The sequence below is a fragment of the Ascidiella aspersa genome, chromosome 6 (assembly GCF_963924565.1).
Source record: "Ascidiella aspersa chromosome 6, kaAscAspe10.2, whole genome shotgun sequence".
Taxonomy (NCBI): Eukaryota; Metazoa; Chordata; class Ascidiacea; order Phlebobranchia; family Ascidiidae; genus Ascidiella; species Ascidiella aspersa.
Window position 1 is genome coordinate 9,249,203 of NC_139452.1, and position 12,507 is coordinate 9,261,709.

General features: G+C 35.7%; 3 protein-coding genes across 3 annotated transcripts; 1 reads left to right on the plus strand and 2 right to left on the minus strand.

Annotated features, from left to right (window-relative positions):
• The first annotated feature begins 1,677 nt into the window (after positions 1 to 1,677).
• Positions 1,678 to 5,808, plus strand: LOC146139558 (WD repeat-containing protein 25-like). The gene is made up of 7 exons (XM_083393071.1): positions 1,678 to 1,976; positions 2,072 to 2,209; positions 2,701 to 2,838; positions 3,335 to 3,449; positions 4,038 to 4,208; positions 4,619 to 4,759; positions 5,026 to 5,808. The coding sequence occupies exons 1-7, from the start codon at positions 1,735 to 1,737 to the stop codon at positions 5,254 to 5,256; spliced, it is 1,176 nt and encodes a 391-aa protein (XP_083249197.1). The 5' UTR covers positions 1,678 to 1,734; the 3' UTR covers positions 5,257 to 5,808.
• On the minus strand, positions 4,666 to 10,283 carry LOC146139559 (peroxisomal membrane protein PEX13-like). Its single transcript, XM_083393072.1, has 9 exons — positions 10,120 to 10,283; positions 9,480 to 9,567; positions 8,720 to 8,892; positions 8,304 to 8,434; positions 7,538 to 7,631; positions 6,940 to 7,058; positions 6,445 to 6,575; positions 5,889 to 6,124; positions 4,666 to 5,342 (listed from the first exon to the last, which is right to left on the minus strand). Exons 1-9 carry the CDS (start codon positions 10,246 to 10,248, stop codon positions 5,289 to 5,291), a joined length of 1,155 nt encoding a protein of 384 aa, XP_083249198.1. The 5' UTR covers positions 10,249 to 10,283; the 3' UTR covers positions 4,666 to 5,288.
• On the minus strand, positions 10,283 to 12,417 carry LOC146139560 (vacuolar protein sorting-associated protein 45-like). Its single transcript, XM_083393070.1, has one exon. The coding sequence runs from the start codon at positions 12,410 to 12,412 to the stop codon at positions 10,769 to 10,771; it is 1,644 nt and encodes a 547-aa protein (XP_083249196.1). The 5' UTR covers positions 12,413 to 12,417; the 3' UTR covers positions 10,283 to 10,768.
• Between the last annotated feature and the right edge of the window lie 90 nt (positions 12,418 to 12,507).

Below are 12,507 nucleotides of genomic sequence, written 5' to 3' on the forward strand. Positions count from 1 at the left end.
TATAGGGTGACAGTTAAAACGGCTTCTCTAACAAAATTTATATTGAAACAAGCAAAAAGCTCAGGGGTGTTAGTGGACTTGCAAACCATTTGGTTAATTACAAAAAACAACTTAGTTAAAGGATTTGAAAATTCAATTTCGAAGTGGGGAGATGTTTAAGCAGCTTAAAATTATGCAGTTGTAAATCAACTACTAACAAAAAAGGTAAGCTGGGCAGAAATTTTATGTGTTTTCTCGACCCAAACGGATTTCACAGCAATTCATATGAAATGGACAGCTGCTTCAAAACTCAGAGTTAACTGCGTTACATTTTATCAGGCTAAACATTCCAATCGGTGTAAGGTACTTTCACAGTTACAATGTTTACGATTTTTAAACATACTGTAGAGTAATGCAATTTTTTAGTTGAAAAAAGTTGAAGGTTTAATTGTAAACTCCAAATTAGCCTTTTTGGGCACATTCAGTGTGAAAAATAAAGCATGGCATGTTTTATATAACATGAATGTGATGGGTGCTGCACTATGCATGGCCCAGATCTGTGAAGAAGCTTGATAATGAATTACAAAGCCAAAAGGTTGTTTAGAACGACCTCAGTCACATTAACTGAAGATGATACAAGCTCAAATAAAAACCTCTTAATCAAGATGATTTTGATATACCCAACCTTTTTGGCTATGAATTTGGTGTATTTATAAAAACTAAATAAGGTTTAAAGTTATACAACAACACCTGGTAGCACAAAAACTGAAATACATTTGCATGACATTTTTACCAACTGGCGAGATAAATATATGTTGTAGCATAAAACAGGGTTGGCACACAAAATCATTTGAAGACTATTTAGAAGAATTGTAGGTTTTTAATGTCAAAAAATTAAAATTGCTCAATTTTTTTTATATTGTTCGGAAACAAAACAGTAAAAATGCCATGGTAAACACAATTAAAATCAATGCTTTCATTGCTTTTTTTAGCGGCACTTTATAACACAAAACTTAATCAGAGGGTATAAGACTATTTTAAGACTTTTGGAATAACAGAGGGTATGTCAAAGTGTTACAAATTACAATACGTAAATCAATTCAACATTTTAATAGCAACATTACATTTAATTAAAATTCCAAAAATTTTCTCAAATATTTAGACATGATTTCTAGTTTAGAAAAAAACTTGAGCATACGTGTAAAAAATATGAAAGTGAGAATCACAGTTAATGTTAAAATGTTAATTAGCGGTAAAAAAGATATGCAATGTTAACAAAAAGGTAAACATTTGTATGATATAAAAAAGCTAATTCCGTTATAATCTACAAGAAATCACAGAAATAAACGCTTTCATTCAATACATTTCAAAAATAGGGCTTAACTTTCAACGAAACTAAGAAACAAACATTTGTCAGCCCTAATCGGAATCTTCAAAGGTAAGTAGTTCGACTCTTCTTGTTTTCATAACGGTTCAGACATCATTTAATTTTAAAACTGCAATTTTAAACTGCTGATAACAAAAACAAGCATCATGGATGTCCACATCTAGTTATTCGAGTGTTTACTTAAAGTTTGGTAAGTTTATACTTCGAATTAAAATTTCATACTTTTAAATTCTACTTAAATTACCATGACGTCATGGTTATTCAGGCGTAGAGCTTACCAATTTGCAAAGCAGTAACTCGGATTTTGTTTTGCAACCCAGCGGTAAATATTAATTACTCCTGTCCATACCTGCTTATTGAGCAACGTGATGGAACCGCCCACGAAAAAGATTCGCCCTTATGTTACGAAGTTTCAGCGCAAGAAAGCTCAGGAAAAGGAACAGAATGGCGGCGAAAAGCTTGCGGAAACAAACAACCACCATAAAAACTCTAAAAATGTAAACAAAAACAATGGCGACATAGAAGATACATTTGATGCCAAACAGTTGTTTATAACTGATGAAACCGTTTTAGAACACCAAGACCTTCCCTACAAGAGCCTACTGCCAAGGTATATTTTCTTTTAAAACTTACACAGTTTTAGCTTTTAAGTGAACTTTAAACGGCTATGCTTTACAATTTACAACTATTTAAATTTCTTTGCAGAAAAGTGGCTCGTGCCAGCAATATAGCAGCAACTCCTGTTTGGTGCATTCGATGGTGTCCAAAATTCAGCCACATTTTGGCAGCATGCAGTGATAGCACCATAAAACTATTTGACGTTTTACAAAATGAAAAAATCAAGTATGGTTACTGTATTCAATTTGTTTGACTGCAAGTGACATGACACTTTTTGTCCTGTGTCAAATCATTTTGCGCTGGTCTAGAATCCTACCACATTTATTTTAACACTTAACGGAACGAGTTATGAAAATTAAAATTGCGAGAAAGGCTTTTATGTAAGAATAAATATAAAAATAATCCAAAACCCACCCAAACGCTAACTCTCACCATAACCCAAATATTGTATAAACCCCCGGACGAAAGTGTGGTAGATTCTAGACCAGCGCCAATATTTCTTATAACAATTTATAGTTAAGGTATTGCTTAGATTTTTGAGTTGGAATGACATCATACAATTGAATTATTAAATTGAATAGCGATTGTATTTATTTTTTATATGCATAGTTCATTTTATCATATTGTTTTAGTTAAGTGTATAACTGTTCGACAACCTTGAAACATTGTATTTTTGCTTTGTACTTAAATCTCATACGCTTTATTGTTTTTCTTAGTCATGTACACACGTTACAACATTCCTCTCCTGTCAAGCACTGTGATTGGTCCAGGTCAAGTCGACAGCTTCTCAGTGGAACATTTGACGGCAGTTTAAATGTGCACGACTTTCTTAGTGATGGCAAGATTACATCCAGGTTGGTGTTTACAGTCAATTGCTTATTGCACTGTTTTAGCTAATGTCAAATTTAAACAAAGTTTGGTGTGGAATATAAACTACATGCCCACAGTTATCTACCTGAGGCAATACAAATTACAAATGCTAAAAAATTGAGGTTGTTTTAATCAGTTTGATCCATGATTGCTAAATTCACACTATTTAACAACGCATTTTAATAAGGGTTGTCTAAAAAAATAAAGTTTGTCCCAAATAGACAAAATTTAACATGTACTGTAGATTTCTAAATAACAAGCAATGTGTATTTTTTTAATAAAACAACGAAAACTCATAGTTAAAAACATGAGTAAAAACAGGATCAGATGTTTCTTTTAGAAGGAAAATATATCTCGCCAAGTGGCATCGTCAGGTTCTGTAAGAGTACAAATATATAAATAAATAAAATCAGAGCGCAGCCATTAACAAACCAGATACACCATAATTTCGTAATTAAAGATATGCATTGTGATTTTCAGGTTAAAACTGAATACACAGCTCTCTATCGCCAAGTGGTGGAGAGATGATGACAACATGGTTCTTGTGGGAGGGGAAGACTCCTTTTTGGCATCATACGATCTCCGATCTGGCAAAGTAAATAACATAAAAAACTTAAGAAAATATAAATATACCCCTTTTTAAATTAGGAAGTCAACCCTTTATGATTCTAGTTCAGGTTCAAGGATTTTTTCTGCTTCCGGTTCAACTAAATTTATTATCAAAACCAGTTTATAAAGTTCCAGTTCGGATGCAATATAAGTTTTGTTTAACCTGAAAATGTGGGTTGATAAATGTAGAGTATAATTATTGAATACCAACTTGTGTTTAATCTAACTTTCGTGACATATTAAAAAACAAGCAGTTCATTATATAAATATCTGAAAAATAAAAAATCAACAATTTATTTGATGAATATTCATTTTTTTTAATAAAATTTTGAAAGTGGCATAAATTGACTCTGTAAAATACAAGTTGTGCTGTCATGCGGGGGTGAACCGCTTTCTTGTCCGGTTCGGGTCAGGTACTTTCAAAATATTCGGTTCAATTCCGGTTTGGCTTCTTAAAATCTTACGAAAAATGGTTCAGTTGCAATTCAACTCCCTGATTTAAATTAATATTGCTGCTGTACTGCTTGGTTATATTAAAAAAAGTATTTTAAATCAGCAATTTTTAATCTTGCAGGAAGTTTCAAAGTATAAATTCAGATGTGGGAAAATTTTGTCGTTCGATTTTCTCCACGACGGGTTGAGTTTCGTCGCAAGCGGAGATCTGGTCAATCGGGAGTCGGCAGAGCACAACCTCATTGTTTGGGACCTCAGGACCGGCGCCAAAGTGTCCAGTCAAATGTTCCATGTGTGTAATTTAGGCAAAGCATTTTATTTTCAGACAAACTTAACACTGAATACATATTTTATAAAAGTGTGCCTCCAAATGAATTATATTCTTAAATTATAATAGGTTTGTTAACAAGACAGTCTTTGAAACGTTTTCTAAGATACTTTAACTAAAAAATAAATAAATTTAGACATTGGAAGCAACTGCAGCAATGTCCCATTTTTACAGCCAGTTTTTCACTTACAGAGCTATCTGTGAAATTTGTGACGGTCTTAGTAAATATACGATTTGGGTACATTGGCACAGTTAGTCAAAGTAAAACTCTTTTGAGATTTAAAAAAAGGCTGGTGTAATAACTAAATAGTACACATTGTATTTGACACCTGGTCCCTTTAAAATCACAAAAAATTATACGTTTTTTTTTATAGGAGCGATACACCTGTCCATGCATTCGTGTGCATCCAAGTGGGGCCAACATCCTCACACAAACCACTGGCAACTACATTGCCAGGTTCAGTTCGCAGAAACCTTACCGATTGGACAAGTTTGTGCGTTATCAAAACCACACAGTAAGTGCAGATTCGTGTTGTATTGGATAACATAACTCAAACATTGCACCTTGCACAAGAAAACTTCTATTGACGCAATTAACACATTATTATATATCTGAAAGCAACTATCTTTTTTAAGTCACAGTAAATACATGTTTTTGGATCATACAATTTTCAACTTTCTCAATATTTGAAAACAAATCTTTTTAGGCCACGAATTAAATACGTGTGTTTTAAAGTGATATTTGCAATCTTGTTCTAAAAACAATTTTAAATGATTACAGGTTAATGAATATCCGGTCGCATTTGACACAACAAAAGATGGACATTTTGTGATATCGGGAAGCTCCAACGGCACTGTCGTCTGTTACAAGCACAGCAACGGAAATTACATGCGAACAGTGCCGCTTCTTGTGAAAGACGAAGTATCTTGTGTCGATCTGCAATGTCACCCAGTCATACCAGGAATGGTTGCTGTGAGTGACTGGGGTGGAGCACTGCAAATACTGACATGACCAGTGTTTTGATCAGTTTTGCTACTTCCAGTTTAGCTGTCTTCACCGACGGAGGGATCTACTGCCTGACTGTGGATTCCCTCCCACTGAAAAATAACACAGATTAGATTTTTCTATTAATGGTGATTTTGGGACATGCCAGGACTTATTTGAAGCAGATTCAATACAGAGAAATACACATGGAAATGACTTGATTTTGTGCACAAGTTATTGAGGGAGTTTCTACAATGCGTTTGCACTGGCATAGTTGATATTACTTTTTTATGTTTACCTTGGGAGAAAGTGTAATACAGTTTTGTAAAGAGACACTTGCATATTATATATGCCACATTGACCTGATCTCAAAGGTTTTTTTTTATACTAAGCGTTTTTGACCTCTACAATCTAAAGTTATATTTTAGAGTTTATATATTTTTATATCACGTTCAACAAATGACTTGAAGTACATTAAAATTTTTAAAAGTGGCTTTTTTGCAACAATTTTTATTGTTTGGCTTTGTTGGAGATTTTTATATACCATGAAATAACTTCAAACATATCAATATTTCCTGAAAGTAGCGTTTTTTCGTAACAGATTTATGATGTTTATACCTTGAAAATAAAAGAAATCACGTCGGAAATAAAATTGTTACCTCTTCTGGAATAGCCTGTTGTTTGGGTGGGGCAGCTGCTGATACTTTAGTAACATTAGCAGCAGCAGTAAAAGTTTGTGCCATTGTTGCTTGTGCATTTTGGCTGGTGGAAGTTGCAACCGCCCTTCCCCTGCCTCGTTTTAAACCAAGTATTTTCACGTAGTTTGCCGGGAGGTAGCCTGTGGTTTTGCCATCTTTTGTGCCAATGAGCCAACCGTTTATTCTTGGTTGCAGAGCTAAAATGTAAAATAGCTGTTTTGTTATCAGTGGACAAAAATCTACTGATTAGGCCTTGGTAAGGTTAAAGGCAAATTTATGTTCACCCCTGGAGTACAGAGATTTAATTCAGACTGCAGTTACTTAACGAGTATATTGCAGAAAGTTAGCTGCGTGTTTATAAGTTTTTTTCCATGAATAATTACAAAGATGTAGACTGGTTTATTCAACTTATCACTAATTGCCATACACAGGTTCATAAAAATATACTCATACATGATGTTTTGGGAGATGGAAAACATTTTATTGTACAAAAAAACATTAATTTCAAATCCCATACGTTTTGGGGCAAGCACAACGGTTTCTCCGGCCTGCAGAGGTAGCTCTTCTTCACTTTCCGGTTGGAAGTCAAACTCAACTCGAGCAATGACATGGTCTCCTTCCCCTGATACCCAAGTTTCTGCTTCTGGCCTATATGGAAATTAAAAACACTAAATTTGTCACACAGGATTGTCTACCAAAATCATTAGGGAAGGATTTGTTTTAAGCAAGGCAATGGCCACCGGTAGCCTTGATCTGAGATTCGATCTAAGACGTAAATCATTCCGGGACACAGCTTCCTGCTGTAAATTTCGAGTGTGATTTCTTAACTATGTGATCTAATTAACCAATAGGAAAATACTACATCAGAACTTGGGAGATCGGATTAAAGAACTTCTTAATTGAAGCAGGAAACTTTTATCAACACTCTTAAAGAGTCTCATACATAAATATAATTTGCATTATTCCAGCTTTCTCATTTCTGGAAGAAAGCCAACCGGTGTGTTTGACTTACTTTTGGGAGGTTATTCCCCTCATTAACCTCCATATAAGGTATGGCCCTCCAAGCACGACAGCCACAAAAAGCATTATGGGCCATGACTTCTTTTGAGATGGATTGCATGATGGATTTTTCTGTATATATACAATGCATGAGAGTTGGGATTTATATAGCATTTATGATATAGAATTACTTATGAAATGTCCTGTAAAAACAGTTTTCACAAGGAAACTAATTGTATGCCAATCCACTGAGCAATGAAATGAAACCTTAACTAAGCGGGAAGCAATTTTAATTATGTTGAGAGTTATCTTAGTGATTTATTTCTTAAAAAAGCCTATATTTCAGTTGGGTCCAACAATTTTTTTAATGTTATCCGGCAGATAACAATTGTTGGGCAAAAATATTGGAGAACAAACCTGCAATCCAGCAACTAATTCCAACTGCTCTCAACAAAAACACCAAATAGTTTCAGTTGCAAAAAATGCATGATAAATCAAATAACTGTGTGCGGAATGAAAAACCACCTATTTCAGTTCTTCTAATTACCACAAAAATTTAACATTTTGATAAAGACTACATAATTTACAAAGATATAAAAGATTTAACAAACCATGGCATCAGCACCACCACATCCCTCCCATGCTTCATCATAGGGCCTCAGCTGTAAAATGGCCAATGCTCTTCTGTACAGGAACCTCAAAAACCTTTAAGAAATAAGTATAATAACCATTACCAATTCAAGTAAGATTTTAGATTTTTATTCCACCCGATCTATAAGAAATTAGTGCATTTCTAAGCAAAAAGGTCTACAACAATTACGGCATCCAAGGGGCAGAAAAGTCTGACTTTTAGACCTTGAGGTCATGGCAAAAGATACACTAAAAATTCACTAAAGAAACAAAAAATGTGAGATAGAATTAATAACACCTGACCCCCCTCAAACCAAATGCTAACCAAAATAATGTGCGTTCATTTAATAACTATTGAAACTCTGGGAAAAAAAGCTCAAACTTGGGTGGGCATAAGTTTGTCCGTGGTACATAGGATTGTTGTGTCACAAATTGAGGTATTGGGACCTAAAGCTTGGGTTAGGATGGTGGTTAGCGTTTGGGTGGGTCAAGTATTATTAAACTTAATCTTCTTATGCACATTTGTTAAGTCAAACTAGTGCATTGTCCAAGATTTTAAAGTCTAAACATCGGACTTTTTCATCCTTAGGATGCACTTAATTGTCGTACCGTTTAGCTTAGAACTGCATTAATTTCTGACGGATCGGTGTTTGTTTATTCAATTGTAACAAATTGCTGAATTCAGTTAAATTTTTGCTTTACTGATCAAACTATCGGACACATTATTAATTACACAATTTTAGTTACCTGAATATGGTGATTGATGATAAAATATCGGTAAAGGTTGCCCTGACTCTTGAAAAGTGATCTGCCACATCAAGGACGGCCCTAAAAGAGCTGTACACAGCTCCCAAGGTGGATTCAAGCATCGCTGAAACCTTTTAATAGTTTCTTTTTATTTTATGTATTTATTTTCTACTTATATATTGAGGTATATCTTAAAACCTACTAGTTTTCATAAATCTGTTATATTATTGGAATTATAAAAATCTATATTAAACATATGTTATGGGTCTTTTGAGATTTGTCCTATAATACTCGGATTCCATAACATATATAAAAAGAGCTACTTAGCATAAAGAAAACACATGTAGGGAACTCAACTTTATATTAAAATTAAGAATTACATATAAAATAAGTGATTAAGATTAGAGATTTCTTACAGATGTAAAGGCTCTGACAATGCTTTCAACGGACTGGAATGCTTGTCTTGTGCTATCTTCGGCCTGCTGTGTGAAGTTTCCACCCATGGGTGTGGAACCGTAGGGTCGGTACGAGGAGCCGTACATTCCTGAGCTGCCATACAGACTGCTACCATACATGCTTCCATACCCACCTGTACAGGGAATCCAAAAACATTATGACCAAACAGACCAAGAAGATAAGACATTAACAATTGGTCAAAATTTTATGGACTCTGTTTTTTTTTATCAAAGCCCCAAATTAGTCTGGAGAAAGTAATAAAACAGCATTTGCAACTTGACAGAGTCTAAGGACTTAAAATATTTAAAGTTTAAATTTTTAATATTAAATTTTTTTAATTTAATAAAAATATTTGGATGACAAGTGCAGCCATCTGATATGATAACATTTTTTTATTAATAAATTAGATATTTTGATATGTATAAATCTTATGTCAACGGTGCTTTTCTGCCATGGTTTGTTATACCTCGAGGGCAATTCAACTACCTTTAATTTAGAACAAGATTTTTTCCAAATAAATATCGTTTCAGGTGCCTACACCCTGTCTGTAACCGGTTGGTAATAGATTGAACTTACACCATACTGCTTACTATTGAATAATGCTACAATACAACAACCTCTTATCAGGTTACTATAGTGGCTTAAAACCAATGACCATAGGGCATGTTAGACATATGACTAAGTATGATGCAATGATACATGTTAGACAAACTTTAATACCCATGCCATAACTGGATCCATATCCACCCATGCCTCCATACCCCATTCCTCCCAATCCATTGTATGATGGCTGGTACATTGTTGACCTCTGTAATAAATAGAATAGGTTAAACCTGTTTTGGACAAATTCACCTTCCAATTAAAGTGTATGCTGCTTGAAGAGGGATTCTATTTTTGTAATTTAGTATACTGAAACCTTTTTCTTACGAAGCTTTGAATGTTTGACTTTAGAACTTTTGAAGTTACATCAGATGTCACTTCACAAACAATATAAATAGCAGAACCATATACATGGACTAAAGCAACATTATCTATTTGGGCTTTGTTATTCATATTCAAGGTAAGATGCAAATCTGTGTATAGTATACCTATAAGCTATTTAGGTATGCATTTTGTGATATAAGTTATTTAGGTCTGCATTTTATGCATATTAAAGAATATTACAGTAATCCAGCCAATGACACCATGTCAGGCTATAAGGTTCTTTAAATAAACAGACAATTTTTGTTGAAGACTGGCAGGTATAGTGGTTTGGTGTTCTATGTGGCTGTAAACTGGCGTACAAATGTGGCTTAAAATTTTATCAGCTTTCAGTTAAATAACATACATATTGCAAACAAAAACTTATATATTTTTTTACCTGTTGTGTTGGTCTTGTGGGTACAGGCGGTGGCGTCCTGGTATCGGTGAGTTCTGCCGAAGAGCGAAGGTTTCCCATGCTAGAACCACGATTAATTTCCCACGGTTTTGGTGGCGAGCCGCTTGCCATAGTGGAAACAAATTTACAAAACCTACTGCTAAACTCTAGACAACAATGTATTGCACAATTGACAAGATTACTCAAAACAACAATAACAAACAGACTGATGGTTTTATCTGCCTACTGTTTGATAGACATGGAACTAAACAGATATACAAAAAAATGCAGCCAAAATAAACCTAGCGTGAGATTGCAGGTGGTTTTCTTTTTTAGATAAATTGTAAAAAATAAATCTTAAGACGCATGTTTATCATTGTTACCAAAATAGCAGCTCTGAGATCTTAAAACAAACATACAATCAAAATAATAGTAAGACAAGCAAGTCATTTACAAATATATCTTTACATTTGTGAAGTATTTTTGACAAAACATACAAAAAATGTGCAATCAATTGCTGATTAATCAAAAATGCACCTTATGTAGAACTACTAAGAAATTTCATTTTATTACAAACAAAATAGACAACATGAAAATGACAAGTATAAACTATAACTAATGATAGTTCCATACAGTTACACAAAAACCCCTTTCATGAAGCAGTGGCAGTCATAAATTCATCGATAAATGTAAGGCAGTTGAGAATAGTGGTGCCTCCAAGTATGACCCTAACACCGGTGTTGCTGGAGTTTAGCGCATCCACACAAGCAACCTCTTCATATGTGGTGCCACCCACCACAAACACAATCACATCCCCGGGCCGTTCTGATACCATTGGTGAGCCAGCATAGGGAAAGTCTGACTCCCGCAGCCTTCCCTTTAAAAGCTGTTCGAGAAGGTCCTTCATCTTGGGAACATGCTGGGTGTAGACATTCTCAACCCCTTTCAAGCCCTTAAAAAGCTTTTTTGTGAAGGAAATCCCAGGCATGTCACTGACTTGATTTGATTGCTGGCTTAAGCTCGCATATTTAAGCAGACCAGAAATGATCCTACGGCTGTCTTTAGAGTTCACATGCTCGATTAAAGAAGTGGTTGCATTGTTAGCGTGTGACTCGTAGCGCATCGCATAAAGCGCAACCAGCCTCAATGCATCAACGCTGCTAGTTGACGGCTGTCGCAACAAGGTTCGGAGCCTCTGTATCGCATTGGAGTGGTCACTTTGGCAAGCAATGTCCTGTTCACACTCAGAAACCTCTAGCAGGTTATTGGCAGCTACTATCTTTGAGAGTTCGCCCACAACAGTCACATGCTTCGAAACAGTCCCGGACATCTTTTTAAACTGGGGATAGTTTTCAACAAAGGCTTTCATGTCTTCGATGGACTCCACTTTCTGCTGACTTCTGGTTTTGGCCTGAAACTCGTCCATGAGCTCTTTGATGCTGGTTCCAATTTCGCCAAAATTTTTGTACAAGTTTTCGCGGTAAAACTGGTCATGCAGTGGAGACAGCACAACCTCGTGCAATTCCTTGGCAACCCCAGGTCGATTTGAAAGGTCAACTCGTCCGTTCTTGATTCCCAAAAGCTCATGGGTCATGGCTTGGTATGTCCATTGGTTCAACAGGGGTGTAACAGGGTCGTATCTTCGGTCCACAATCAACAGAACAGGGGTTGAGTCAGTGCGGCGAAAATCAAACAGCGACGCCTCTCTCGATATAAGCAGCTTCACGCTGTCCGCTAGTTGCCGGCACATTTCCGAATTTCCCTGGTAGCGAATCATCGGACACTTCTTCAGCGCAAGAAACACAGAGGTAAGTCCGTGGCAGGACCTAGTCAAGTGGCTTTGATTCCACAGCGTGTGTCGCGAGCAGTTTGGTATGTTTAGTGTAAAATGGTGGACATCAATTGGGTAAAAATCTGCGAAATACTCACTGATGTCGCTCACACATTCATGCTCGTCACTCTCGGCCAGCAACTTCACATCACTTTTGCTCAAAGCGTGACTGAAGTACAGAAAGTACTTTCCGTACCGAGGGTTTTTTAGCTCTTTGCACAGCAGCAGCACATTTTCCTTTGTCGGACGAACAAAAACAATAGCGTTGACATGCTTCATAGCTTCTGTGTGCCCAGCGCCAATTGTCTCGAACAGGTAGACCTCTTTTTGCAAGATCTCCGACCTGGCGTATACCATGCTCACGATTCCAGTTGTTTCCTTGTCCATCAGCAGGACTTTCATTCCTCCACCACTGTCCGCTATCATCTTTGACACATATTTTTTGACGGCCAGAACTACATCCATATTTTTGTTCTAAAAAACCAAAACCTGTAGATCAAATGATTTTACAGATTGCTTATGATATGGTTTAGTGGAGAAGGTGATTAAGAAATATGATG

Excerpts from the sequence above, each read along its gene's own strand:
- LOC146139560 (XM_083393070.1), bottom strand. The coding sequence starts at position 12,412 with ATGGATGTAGTTCTGGCCGTCAAAAAATATGTGTCAAAGATGATAGCG.
- LOC146139558 (XM_083393071.1), top strand. The coding sequence starts at position 1,735 with ATGGAACCGCCCACGAAAAAGATTCGCCCTTATGTTACGAAGTTTCAG. Across the intron at positions 2,839-3,334 it reads GATGGCAAGATTACATCCAG|GTTAAAACTGAATACACAGC; the intron begins GTTGGTGTTTAC and ends TGTGATTTTCAG. Across the intron at positions 4,209-4,618 it reads TGTCCAGTCAAATGTTCCAT|GAGCGATACACCTGTCCATG; the intron begins GTGTGTAATTTA and ends TTTTTTTTATAG.
- LOC146139559 (XM_083393072.1), bottom strand. The coding sequence starts at position 10,248 with ATGGCAAGCGGCTCGCCACCAAAACCGTGGGAAATTAATCGTGGTTCT. Across the intron at positions 9,568-10,119 it reads CCACAAGACCAACACAACAG|AGGTCAACAATGTACCAGCC; the intron begins GTAAAAAAATAT and ends TATTTATTACAG. Across the intron at positions 8,893-9,479 it reads TGGATCCAGTTATGGCATGG|GTGGGTATGGAAGCATGTAT; the intron begins GTATTAAAGTTT and ends TTCCCTGTACAG.